The 12,520-nt window shown below is 45.5% G+C and overlaps 1 protein-coding gene across 4 annotated transcripts in view; it reads left to right on the top strand.

Annotated features, from left to right (window-relative positions):
* Aff1 (ALF transcription elongation factor 1) overlaps positions 1-12,520 on the top strand; it is a 169,818-nt gene that overhangs the window by 152,158 nt on the left and 5,140 nt on the right. For all 4 annotated transcript variants that reach the window (XM_004870535.3, XM_087185927.1, XM_087185928.1 and 1 more), the window contains 8 exons: positions 2,568-2,674; positions 3,477-3,726; positions 4,406-4,494; positions 4,683-4,743; positions 7,783-7,919; positions 8,464-8,526; positions 8,910-9,047; positions 11,002-11,225. In XM_004870535.3, coding sequence (XP_004870592.2) covers positions 2,568-2,674; positions 3,477-3,726; positions 4,406-4,494; positions 4,683-4,743; positions 7,783-7,919; positions 8,464-8,526; positions 8,910-9,047; positions 11,002-11,225 — 1,069 coding nt within the window. The remainder of the gene's footprint in view (positions 1-2,567; positions 2,675-3,476; positions 3,727-4,405; positions 4,495-4,682; positions 4,744-7,782; positions 7,920-8,463; positions 8,527-8,909; positions 9,048-11,001; positions 11,226-12,520) is intronic.

The raw sequence follows: 12,520 nt of genomic DNA on the forward strand, positions 1-12,520 counted from the left end.
ATGTCCCATCCTTCAACATTTGCTGGGCCAGCCCTGCCGTCTTTAATCTAAGACTGCAGAGAATTCCCTGGCCCCTTTCTGGACAGGATGCCTGGCACAGGTAGGTGCCTAACTGGCATGGGCTTTCCTCGCCTGGAGCAGGCATCTGTTTGAACCCTGTCCATCATTAATGATTCTTTTTTGCTACGCAGACTTGGCTGTGCACAGCCCTGTCACAAGGCCCTGGTAGCTTTTCCTGGTGAGTGCTGGGCCTTTTGCTTCTGAATTTTCCTTCAGGACACTGCTTCTGGCTGGGCCTGTGGCGTTTCAGTGGTGGGTTAAGAGTCACTTGCTTACCTCACGCTCTGTGTCCCTAGGAGGCCCTCTGAGATAGGTTTTCCCAGTCTCCCCCAGTGAATGGTTGCATTTCTAAGTTACGAATTAGTTTTTTTCCTCATCCTTGCTGGTATGTAATTCCTTCTTTGTGTTGATTAATTGGAAAGAGCCCAGATCATCTTTAGCATAGTGTGTAGAACAATGCTGTCAATAGAAATATAATGTGAGCCACACATTTAACATTTTCCAGTAGCCACTTGGAAAAACTAGTGGCAATAATTTTAATAATTTTTAATCTAGTATGTCTCAAATACCACATAAACATTCAATCAATATAAAACCCACTACATTCTTTTTTCCCCCTAAGTCTTCAAAGTCCCTCCTCTGTAAGTAGCGGCTTTCAGGACCCAGTGCTTCCTAGACGTGTGGCTGTGGCTGCTGGACGGACGGGCCTGTGCTCCTCATGGCTGGTTCTCTCCTGCAGCCTGCTTCCCCTCTGACCATTCTTAGTCTGCACACATAAGGTTAAAGCAGGCATCTTTGGGAGCCCCCTGAACAAATCTGTTTTGAAGCAAGACCACACATATGTGAATAAAAGTGTTTTTCTCGAAGGGGGGAGATTTATTTTTCCATTCTTTGGGGCAGGGGCAGGTTGTATATTAGAAACTGGGCAGACCTTGAGCCAATCCATCGTAATTTCTTCATTTTCCTGTGAGAAGTTCAGGGGAAGAGATAGACACCTTGGTGAAAACTGGGACCTCCCACAGACTTCTAATTCAAAGACTGCTTTTTTCCTTTATGGCTTCAGAGATTTGAGGTTGATGGGGGATTGTCCTAGACTGACTGGCAGTGTCCCAGATTTCTAAGGGCGAACTCACAGTTGGGGAGCCACATGCATCCCCCTTGTCTTCACTGCCACTGGCTGGGCAGGAGGGGCTTCATCCTGAGCCAGGCAGTGCAAGACGTCCCTGGCAGGGCTTGGCAGAGTCTCAGGGTCAGACTTCAGGTGTTGTGTGATGATGTGGAAATGGCTTTTGTCACGAGGACTTCTTTGTTTTTTCAGTGATGAGATAGTCAGTGGTGCCTGGGTTCACAAACTTAATTCTTTCCACGATTCTAGTTGCAGAATTCCTTCCAAGATTCTGGGGGCAACCAGAATTGTGGAAAGAATTACATTTGTGAACCGAGTATTTTGTAGCACTTCACTTGTAGTTGAGTTACTTAAATCCTATGGATTCCTTTCCTTTAATTCTCACTAAAATCATATTTTGAGAGTGTGAGCGCTCACCCCATTTCTTTTGAATAATACATGTATTTTCATTAGAAGGGAGGGAAGGTTTAAGTACGCCAGTCTGGATTTTATGCATGCAATAAATTAGTGGATTAGTGGTACATGGATGGTTCTTTCAAAGTGGGGACCCTCCTAAAGCCATACCTGTGTTACCGATGTAAACCTGTATGTTATTGACTGCTGGGGGGCCAGAGACTTGCATCTGCAGATCACTGATCCTTGACTGTTTAGAGAAACAGTGGTGTCTTTGAGTCCACTTAATTCTCTTTTTTTTTTTTTTAAACATTTTCATATTTTATTGGTACATTTTAGGTATACAATATAATGACATTCATCATTGGAAATTTGCACCTTTACATAATCTCCCTTGGTTCTTATTTTTCCCCTTCCCCTGCCCTCCCTTCAACCCCTCCATCCTTCCCTATTTACAAAGATTTTGTTTCCATTTTTTCATTTTCTCACATTCCATTCCCTTCTTTCCTTTTTCCCCTACCCCTCCCAATTCCCCTTCCCCTTTGCCCCCTTTCTTCCTATTTCACACTATGCATTATACCTTTTAGTCCTTATTTACACTTTCAGTTTCTCACACTAGAGAAACTATTTGGTATTTACACATGTGTGACCTGTTTATTTCACTTAAGAGTATCGCCTCAATGTGCATCCATTTAGCTGTAGTCCACTTACTCTTGAGAGCTGTTACCTCAGACAGTGTCCCTTTCTTGGGTTTTGAAGGTTCATCTTTATTCACAAAAATGTGTCTCAGTCCAAGCAGCACTGACTTTAGACTGTCCTCATGCCACCATCACACATCATATGTAGCCTCTGAGTGCTAGCAAGGCTGCTTTGTATGCGTGGATGTCACAGAAGTTGCAGCACCCCGTCAGCCTTTTCTGCCCATCCTGTTCAATGTGTACAACTGTGTTTGTAATACTGTGCCTTGCTTGCTGTACCACAATGACAGGGGGAAGCAGAGAGAGACTATGATAATAAGAAAATCAGACTGGATAAAGAAGTCAAATCACAGCCCTCTTTGTCTTCATCCTCCCACAAAGAATCTTCTAGAACAAAGTGAGTATGGCCATTAGGCACAGCTTAGGGGGGTTCTGAGTCTTCTTGGGTCCTGACAGGACAGAGAAAGGTTCTTTTCTGCAGCAGAACTGATGATTGATGCGCCTGCTCTGACTCATTAGACCAGTGTGTTCAGTTTGTCTTGTGTCCCTGTCATCCTTGAGCACCCATAGGAACTGATAGTTGCTTTGGCAGCAAGTTTAGATTTTATCAGACAGCTTTTCATGAAGGAAAGTTTTCTAGACATTGAGAGTTTTTAAGAAAGGCACTCTTGTTGTCCCTTCTTTGCAGAATGGGAAACAGAGTCCCAGAGAGAAGAAACAGTGACCAGGGTCCGTGCTGTCCTCAGAGTGGGAGAAGCTTGGACAGCAAGCATGGTGTTACCAAAGGATGTCATAGGAAAGGATCTGTTGTCTACTTTTGATTTAGTCAGGAAATGTCTTCACATGTGGCTTGGCCTAAGCAAAGACATGGTTCTCCTGTGGCAGCTGCAGAGAGGGGTCAGTGTGGAGGTGCAGTCGGGTCACCTGCTTGACAGGCAAAGTCCAGGTCAGGACCAGTTGAGGTGGGAGAGAGCAGCAGACTCTGCAGGTGCAGTGAGAAACCCCAGCTGCATTATTATTATTAATGGATGGGGCTGGAGGTTTCACAGGTGTGCAAAAGTCCCTAAAATTTGGCCTTTCTGCAATACGGGGGCAAGCACTGTGACACTGCGCTCTTTCCTGAAGCCTGCATTTTGTCCTTTATAACTGAGAGGTTTGATTTCTGTTCTGCCTCAACTTTGTCTGATGTTTCACTCCAGGACTCCCAAGCCCTCCTCAGAGCCCTCAAAAAAGGAAATGCTTCCCCCTCCACCTGTGTCCTCCTCCTCCATGTCCTCGTCCTCCCAGAAGCCAGCCAAGTCTGCACATAAGAGGTCACGGCAGGAAGCAGACCTCTGTCAGGACCCTCCCCAAAGTGCCAGTGGTCCCAAGAGCAGCGATAAAGACCTCTCCGTTTTCAAGCACAGGAAAGTCCAGGGCAAGGGCTCTGGAAGCTCCTTGGAACACAGAGTAAGTGAGAAGCAGGAACCTGCGAGTGGGGGCCGTCCTGGTGCATCCGAGTGCCTGGCTTAGTGCCTGGCTGAGCAAGGTCCTGGTCACAGAGCTTCAGAGCCATTGGTCTGAGTTAACTGGCAATAATATGTTGGGTTTAAAGTTGTGATTCTTGGAGGGCAAATATAAGGTCATTTTACTGAGATAGTAGGGGTCAGTTTGTCTTAAAAATGATGATTCTGGGTGAAAAAATTAGAATAATAGATTGTTATACTAATTTTCAATGAGATGTTTTGCAGAAAGAAATTGTTACCCCAGAGAGTTCTTCTTTGCATATTTGATCTCAAATACTGTAATTATTTGCTATAATGGAAAAAATAACCACTTTCTCAAATCAAATATCCTCTCTTCCTGTTAATGCTCGCGAATCCGTGTCTGTGTGTGTGTGTCTAAGCAGAAATGTCATGAGTTGCTCGCTGTCTTGAGCATTCTCGTCTCAATGTTTTGAATCCCCAGAACAGCCAGAAACTGTGGGTTCCATTGTGTCTGTAGTGGGAAGGTCCGTGCCCAAGGTGAAGTGTGGTGTCTAGTTTACTCCTGTTCAGGCACTATTTGGGGCTACTTAAGAGAGATACTACTTTTAGGACAATGATCTTTAGGGTTAAAATGTAATCTGTGTATAATTTTTTTTAACCAGGGATCTGGAGATACTGCAAACCCTTTTCCAGTGCCTTCTTTGCCAAATGGTAACCCTAAACCAGGGAAGCCCCAAGTAAAGTTTGACAAGTAAGAGTCTGGATGCTTGCTGCTGCTGCTTTCTCCCCTGCCTGTCTCCTCCACCTCCCCCTCTCACTTCCTCTCTTCTTTCTCCCTCCTTTCCCCTACCCTCACCCTCTCGGTCGTCTTCAGCTGCCTTGCCCCTGTCTCCTCATTTCCGGTTCCTAGGGCACACCTTTCCATTTCTCTTTTTGCAGACAGCAAGCTGATTTTCACATGAAGGAGGCCAAAAAGTTGAAGTGCAAAGCAGAGTCAATGGTCAGTCTTGGCTTTTTATTCCTTTGGTAGAAAGTTTTCTGATTAAAAAAAAAATTATCGTCTATGATGTGCGGTGCTCTACATCATCAAATGTGTGGCTGCGGAGAATTGGGGTGGAGGGAGGAGGAGGAGGAGGCCTCTGTGAGTGGGACAGTCAGGCTCTGGGTGAGCAGCGGCTAAGGAGTTCTGGTGGAATCGTGTTCTTTGGTTCCACTGATTCAGTCTGATTGTGGACAGATTGATACAGAGACCCTAGTCAGTAGAAGTTGATCTGTCTGGTAGTGGTGTAGTAGATGAGTGCTTCTTATCTCACCAAATCAATTCTTTGGATGACAAAAACAAGTCCTGCTAATGAAAGTCAGTCAATTTGTGACCACGCTGAAAAGATTTATGAAGTGAGGAAGTCTGTTTGCATCCCAGAATTATCTAAAGCCCTGGGTGCCTGAATGAAAGTTAGCTGAGCCCATTAGATGACAGACAGTTCCAGATGCAGGTACTGATGGTACTGTTGGTAAACATACCTGGAGGTATGGATTCTGTTGACTTGTTGGCCTTTGGACTTTCTGGAAGGTGAAGGTTTGTTATTGCCTATAATTAAATATTCTTTTATATCACTGCTACGGTATGAGGCCATGTGTGCCTTTTGTCATATGTAAGCATCTGAAGCCCTGGGCTTTTATTTGTATAGTGTGCTCCCCAGACCTAAACCCCTGCAAACATTTACCCCTTTCTGGAAAGGTGTGTGTTGCCACAGGAGAGAGCAGGGCTGCCAGAGACCCAAACCAGCAGCTCCACAGTGGTCACAGGGACCGAGGCCTGGGGTCATCTATATCTGTTCCTGACCCTCCAAGAGGGATGTTCTAACACCCCAGAGCAACTCCCCATTCTTCAGGCAAAATATCCCTTGATTTTTTTCCCACACCAGATGTTCCTGGGGAGTTCAGGGTAGGTCCCTAGACCTGCCCCATGCCTAGGTCACCTGAGTCAGATCACAGCTGTGCTGAGCAGTGGTCCTCCTTCCCACTTTCTTAGATGGAGATGAACTGAGTGATTCTGGAGTTTGGGAAAAGAGTAAATGCTTAGCACTGTCAACCAGTTGTCTACAATTAACCTTGACATTGAACATTGTATGCCCTAGATTCCCTATTATTTGAATGATTAAGATGAGTACTCCAGGAAGTTGGTTTGGGTTTTACTCTATAGAGTGGCACATCTTTTCTCTCTACATGAGGTGACCGAGCATCCCAGTGTGCCAGAGCAGGTCTGCTTTTGTCTGTTGGAGTCCAGTGTAATAATACATCCCATTCTGCTCTGGAAGCCTGAAGTTTGGACAGTAATATGTAAGACCACCCTCATAATTGCATAATGCCTCAAAGATGTGTTTGACATTCCAAAAAGTTAAGTTGTGCATGACTGAGAATAGATGAGTGTATTTCATCTTTGTACTGTGCTCACTGTTGAGTGCAGGAATTTGGGCTCTACCATTTTAAACCAGTTTGGGAGATTTACAGGTCACCACAGGGATAGTACTTCCAGGCATTGCCAGCCTTCCTTGCAGAGTAGTTAAGGAAGTAGATGTTAACTAATTGCTCAATCACATTATAGTTCTTTGCTTCTGCCCCAAGTCCAATATTAATTTTGGAATATCCATCAAAGAAATGATTTTAACCCAGTGAATTTTGAGTATTAGCTTCCCATCAGCAAAGCAAACCAGTATAAGCAAACCCTATACTGCTAATGAACTGAGGCATTTAATTTTAATTTATTCTTTTTGACAGTAATACTCTGGGCCTACACTAGGAAAAATATTTTTTAAAAATCATGTTATGTCTAAAATGTAAAATCCTAGAGCAATAATGAGTATTCTGGAATATAACGTATGCATATGCATGTGCATGTTGCCAGCCTAATTTGTTCCCCTTCCAGGCCAATAGGAAGACAGCATGCACCTAGGTAATAGCTGCCAGGTGTGCGGTATGAATAAGTAGCAGCCTGTAGCCATCTCCTCGATGTTGCATCAGCATATGTCTGTCTGGGGTCCCCACCATTGCTCTTTTCATCCTCTTTTAAACGGATCCCTTTGAGAGCACTGGTACTATTTACCAACTTGCAGTATTAATGTGTGGTGTTCAGGCCAGATTTGGAGAAAGAATGAGTGCCCCTCACACACTGATTGGTTGGAGTGACTTAGTTGTATTATGCTACTTAGTGAAAAGAGGATTAATGATAAAATGTTTATTGAGGTTTAGGTGGCCACCAATATCTGATTGCACTTTTCTGCAGTCCCTTTAAGGTACACTGAAATTTTGTCCTGGTTGTCAAAGGTCATGGCCTTGTATTCTAAACCAAGGCGCCAAAGGAGATTAATCTGTTGGGCTCTACAGTGCTTAAAAAGATGACTGTCAGATATTTTATGTAAGATGCTCAGAAACCATAATGAACGTTTTCTGCTCACAAGATAAACCTCAGTTCCTACAGAGAGACTTGTGTCTGCATTGCCCTAGATGTGTAGTATAATCTAGTTCTTGAGGAAGTTATGAAACAAGTAATTGCGTGCTGCTAACAGGGAGTTTGTGCACATGTATTTATTTCCGGGAGGTGTGAGAGAGTAGCCTTAATTCAGGACTGCTGTCTTCTTCCTAATGAGTTTTTTTTTTTGGTACCAGAGATCGAACTCCAGGTCCTTATGCTTGCAAGGCAGGTGGCGGAACCGCTGAGCTAAATCCCTGGCCCCTTCCTAATGAGTTTTTGCTAGCTCTTCAGTAGGTAGTTGCTGACGGGCACTTTTACCTATCACTTTCAGTTCATTCATCCTTACACTTCTCTGTCTTTTTTTTTTTTTTTTTGGTACCGGGGGATCGAACTCGGGTCCTTGTACTTTTGTACCAGGCAGCGAAACCACTGAGCTAAATCCCCGGCCCCTCACACTTCTCTCTTAAGCACGACTGAGCTCAGACACTAAAGTCCCAGGAAGGATGTGGGTAAGAAACTATAAAGAACAGTCTGTCTTGGCCTAACAGTGACCGTGTTTTCCTGCAGACGGACAAGGTGGGGAAGGCCTTTAAGTACTTGGATGCCGTCCTGTCCCTTATTGAGTGTGGGATTGCGATGGAGTCGGAGGGCCCGGCAGCCAAGTCAGCATACTCTGTGTACTCGGAAGCTATGGATCTTGTTAAGTAAGTGCCAAGTTGCTGTGCTCTTCTCGTGCCTACTGTATTTTGCTTGCCTCTATTGCTTAATCCACTGGAACCTTAGTTTGGTACAGGGGAACCTTAAAAAGTACAGAGGTAGGTGCAACTGTGCAGTAGAGCATGTGCCTGGCATTCAGGAAGCTGGGGGCTCGACTCCCAGCACTGAAAAAAAAAATTTAAAAACTGTTGGCTCAAAAACAGTTTTTGTCCTAAACTAAAATTGTGCTCCAGCTGAAGTGCTAGCCCAGAGTAACAGGGTATCATCTTGCCAAGTACACTGAGCATCGTGGAACTCTAGTTCACCCTTTCGGCTGTTGTGCAGCTCCCCGATTGTCACAGGGGGCTCCTTGGGGATGCAGCTAGCTGTACCTGTGCCCATGGAGCCAGGATGCCTCAGGGTCTGCATTTCGCTGTCGCTCTCAAGTCTCCACACCTCAGGAACCACTGTGGGAGCTGCGTGAATTTGGGCCGCCCCGGTCCAGGTCTCTCCGTGCCTTGTTTAACCCATTGCTTTCTCATCTTGCTGCAGGTTCACAATGTCGCTAAAACCCTCCGATACCACAACACAAGAGAAAATATTTGCTGTTTTATGGTGTGTACCTTTTACTTAGTCTAACTTCACCTCAATTTGTTTTTGTTTCTTTTGATGTTTTAAGAAATTTTTGAAACTTGTTGTAACCTGAAATTTATGGTAAAAGCCAAGTCACTGCCTTGACAAATGTTGGATCCCACTGTTAATTGTGAAAATGGCATCTAGTGCTGGCTCACTGGTGACTTCTGAATGTTTCAGTCTTGCTGTTTAAATTGTGTTCCTGTGTGTTTGTGATTTGGGGCCAGTATTTACTTTTGGCACAGTCTGATCTGTGTAGAAAGTCTGGGGTGGCCTGGCACAGGCGGGTTGGCTGGCTGTGTCCCATGGCAAGCTTGTCCTGTTCGGGACAGGCCATGCCTCATGTGACTTCTGTGTATTCACAGCATGCGTTGCCAGTCCCTCTTGAACATGGCGATGTTTCGCTGTAAGAAAGACATAGCAATAAAGTATTCCCGCACTCTGAACGAACACTTCAGGAGCTCTTCCAAAGTAACCCAGGCACCTTCTCCATGCATTGCAAGGTAATCATGTCTAATTTAAATAATTTACAGAATGAAGTCATTTTTTATCTCTTGCTTTACAACTATTTGTGTATGTGGTAGGGGAGGACTTTGGCTTTTCAAAACTTAAATGCATTTGTGTGCTAATTTACTTCTTCAAAGTAAATCACTATCATTTTCTGCATTTTTGAAAAGGAGTTACAAGTCAAGGCTTAGGCTGAGTGACTAGCATAAAAGGTACAGTCATCCCCTCTTAGCCATTGTTGATGCGTTCCACACCCCTAGTGGACACCTGAACCTGCAGCTACTGTGGACCCCTCCATAGACTTCCTGTACAGACCTATAAAAGTTTAATTTCTTTGTTAGGCACAGTCTGAGGTTAACCACAAAAGACTGGCGATGTGGCTCGGTGCCAGAACACTTGCCTAGCATGCATGAAGGCCCTAGGGTCCATCCCTATCCCTGGGAGGAAAAACCCCAAACCAAACACACAATACCATAATAAAAGCTATGTAAAGGTTTCTTCTCTCATTCAAGACAAATACTAAAATTTTTCAGATAGAGGTTGACAGCAAGTAACTAAAACTGTGGAAAGTGAAAGCATGGCTGAGAGGGGGCTCCTGTAATCTCCAGGAGCATACAATCTGAAGTATAGACTCCAGGGTCTTGGGATCCCCTGAGAACAAAGAGCCCTGGAAGCAGAGCCAGCATCCCTTCTCCCTTCTTGTGCTACATCTGCTTGGCATTCAGTAAATGGGAACTTCCCAGAACTATGTGCCCTTCCCCATTCCCAGGACTCACACCGGGGCAGCACGAATGACACAGTCACACCCAGCAACAGTGTCTCCCTGCTTTGTGAACAAAACTGTTCACCTGTGGGGTAAGATGTGGAAAAACAGAATGCTTGTGCAGTGGTTTGTAGGATGGGAATAGAATGTTTTTCTCCACAGTCCTTCACTAACAATTTTTTAAATTTTTGGTCATATTCCTTGGGAATTTCCCAGTTCTGAGAGGAAATTCCCAACAATTTGAAAGAAGACTGCTCTGTATCCTCTCTCCAGCAAAGCAAGACCTGATGGGGAAGTAACATTCACCCTGAAAATGTCACCACTCCAGCTCCGAGCTACTCTAAGCTCTGAGACAGTCAGTCACATTATTGTATGCAATGCCTTCATCTGGTGCCCAGCAAGGCATGGTCTTTAGGCCACCCCTGCAGTTCCTAGATGTACCAGGAAACAACGTAGCAGAGAGGCCCTGCTCCTGAATCACTCTCCAGTCCTGGCAGGGTTGACTGACTGCCCCAGGACAGATGTTTCCTGCCAGGCTGCTGCTGCTGCCCCTTCCATCTTAGAACCACTTATTGTTTACATCTAAATGATTTCCCTCCACACTGAGATCCATAGTACCTTATGTGGGCAGGTACTCAGCCAGGGCAGAGGAAAGCTAATGTCCAGTTCCCGGCCTGTGCTACCACCTTTCCCCATCCCTTCCGGGTCTGCCCTGCTTTGGTTGATGAAACAAGTCACCAGGGACCTACAGGCTCTTAGCACCTACCAGTCCTGGGCTTAGGGCTAGCAGAGCACAGATTGTTAAGACCCGTGTCTGCCTTCTTGGTGCTGGGACCCAGGAAAAGGGAGATAAATGCACAAAAAGAGATTAAGTGGTGACAGAAAGGAAGCCGTGCTGTTCCACACTGTCCACACCAAGTGCCAGGTGCAGAGTGGGGCTCCGTGTCCTGTTGAGTGAGATGAAAGCAGTCTTCCCAGCATGCCTTAGAATTGGGCATGGGAAGAGCATGGGTTTCTGGAAAGGTGAGAAAGTGTCTCAAACATAGCTGAGCCCACCTGGTATCCCTGACTTGTAGGAGTGATGTAGCAGTGAGTGCCACTTGGATGAGGACACAGTGAGACTTTGTGACTTGGACTGCAGCTCCAGAGATAACAAGCTGATTCTTCTCTCCTTCTCACCCTGCCAGAAGCACAGGTGCACCATCCCCCCTCTCCCCAATGCCTTCTCCTGCCAGCTCTGTCGGGTCCCAGGCCAGTGCTGGCAATATGGGGAGCAGTGGGATGACGGCCACAGTCAGCACCCCTGTCTCCATTCAGAACATGACCTCCTCCTACATCACCATCACGTCCCATGTTCTTACCGCCTTTGATATTTGGGAGCAGGCAGAAGCCCTTGCAAGGAAGAACAAAGGTAAGGGCTCTGGCGTTGATCAGTGGGTTGTGGGCATAGGGTGGAAAGAGTGTTATTGGTTTGGATTTTATGTCCCATTCCTTAGAGAACAAGGACTGCGTAGCTGTTTGCTCTCTTCTCCATTCTGCTCAGAACCCAGTTGGAGTTCTTCCTTGAGCTCTGTGGCACGGGTCTGGATTCCTGTGGTTAGATCTCCACAAAACCAAATTAGAAGCAGCTTTAGCACCTTGCCCCTTCATAAGTCCTTTAGGTCTGAGTGGAACCACTAGCAAAAGGGCACAGCAAGAGAAGGTGGAGCCTCACTGGCTGTTCTTAGGCTCAGCACATCTGCGATAGGAAGTAGCATAATCCCAAGGCTGAGTTTGTTTGCTTGCAGCCTATGTTAAGAAAAATAGCTGCAGGGGCTGGGGATTTAGCTCAGTGGTTCTGCCACCTGCCTCCCAAGTGCAAGATCCCAAGTTCTGTCCCCGTTACAAAAAAAAAAAACTTGTCATGTTTGCCCTGGGGATTTAGCTCAGTGGTTCCGCCGCCTACCTCAAAAGCACAAGATTCCGAGTTCAATCCCCGGTGCCTCCCCAAAAAGCTGCAAATGGAAAAGATGGCTTGGTAAACATTCTTGCAGAGAAGAAGGCCCTTGGGGACATCCATGGTTTAAGAACAGCAGAGCAGGGCCGGGGATTTAGCTCAGTGGTTTCACCGCCTGCTGTGCAAGCGCAAGGATACAAGTTTGATCCCCGGTACCAAAAAAAAAAAACGTTGACCAGAACAGCAGATCATGCAGTCAGGGGAACTGTTTAAGTTGGTGCCAGTCACCACTAAGTAAATGCTTACATATGTGAGTGCCAGATTAAAGCCATTACATTTTTCTTTCTGGCTCTAGGAAGAATACAGCCAGCTGGCTATAGCCTCTAAACTTCCCCACAGCCTCTTAGAGCTTTATCTTTCTCAGCAAACTAATAATGCTTGTAACATGGTGGGTTTTGTTGTGTTTTGTTGTCCATTCATCCATGTCTATAAAATATCAGGGACTGTGCTAGCCGGATTTTATGGATTCTACTCTGAAGCAAACCTGGTCCCTGCCCTTCTAGCCTTCTAGCCTAGTGGAGGAATATGGAGAATTATCAAGCAATCACAGTAGATTGTGTTGCTGGTGTGTTTTGGTTTTTTTTCAGTACTGGGGAGGGAGGGAGGGAGAGATTTTGTTTGATGTTTGGCTGTGATAAATGAAAGGTGGAATATTGGGGACATAGCTTCTAGAAACTTGAGTTTTTCTGCTTTTAATTTTTGTGTTCATG

The sequence above is a fragment of the Heterocephalus glaber genome, unplaced genomic scaffold, assembly GCF_053883595.1.
Source record: "Heterocephalus glaber isolate CG9 unplaced genomic scaffold, H.glaber_assembly_v1.0 deba00001503, whole genome shotgun sequence".
Taxonomy (NCBI): domain Eukaryota; kingdom Metazoa; phylum Chordata; class Mammalia; order Rodentia; family Bathyergidae; genus Heterocephalus; species Heterocephalus glaber.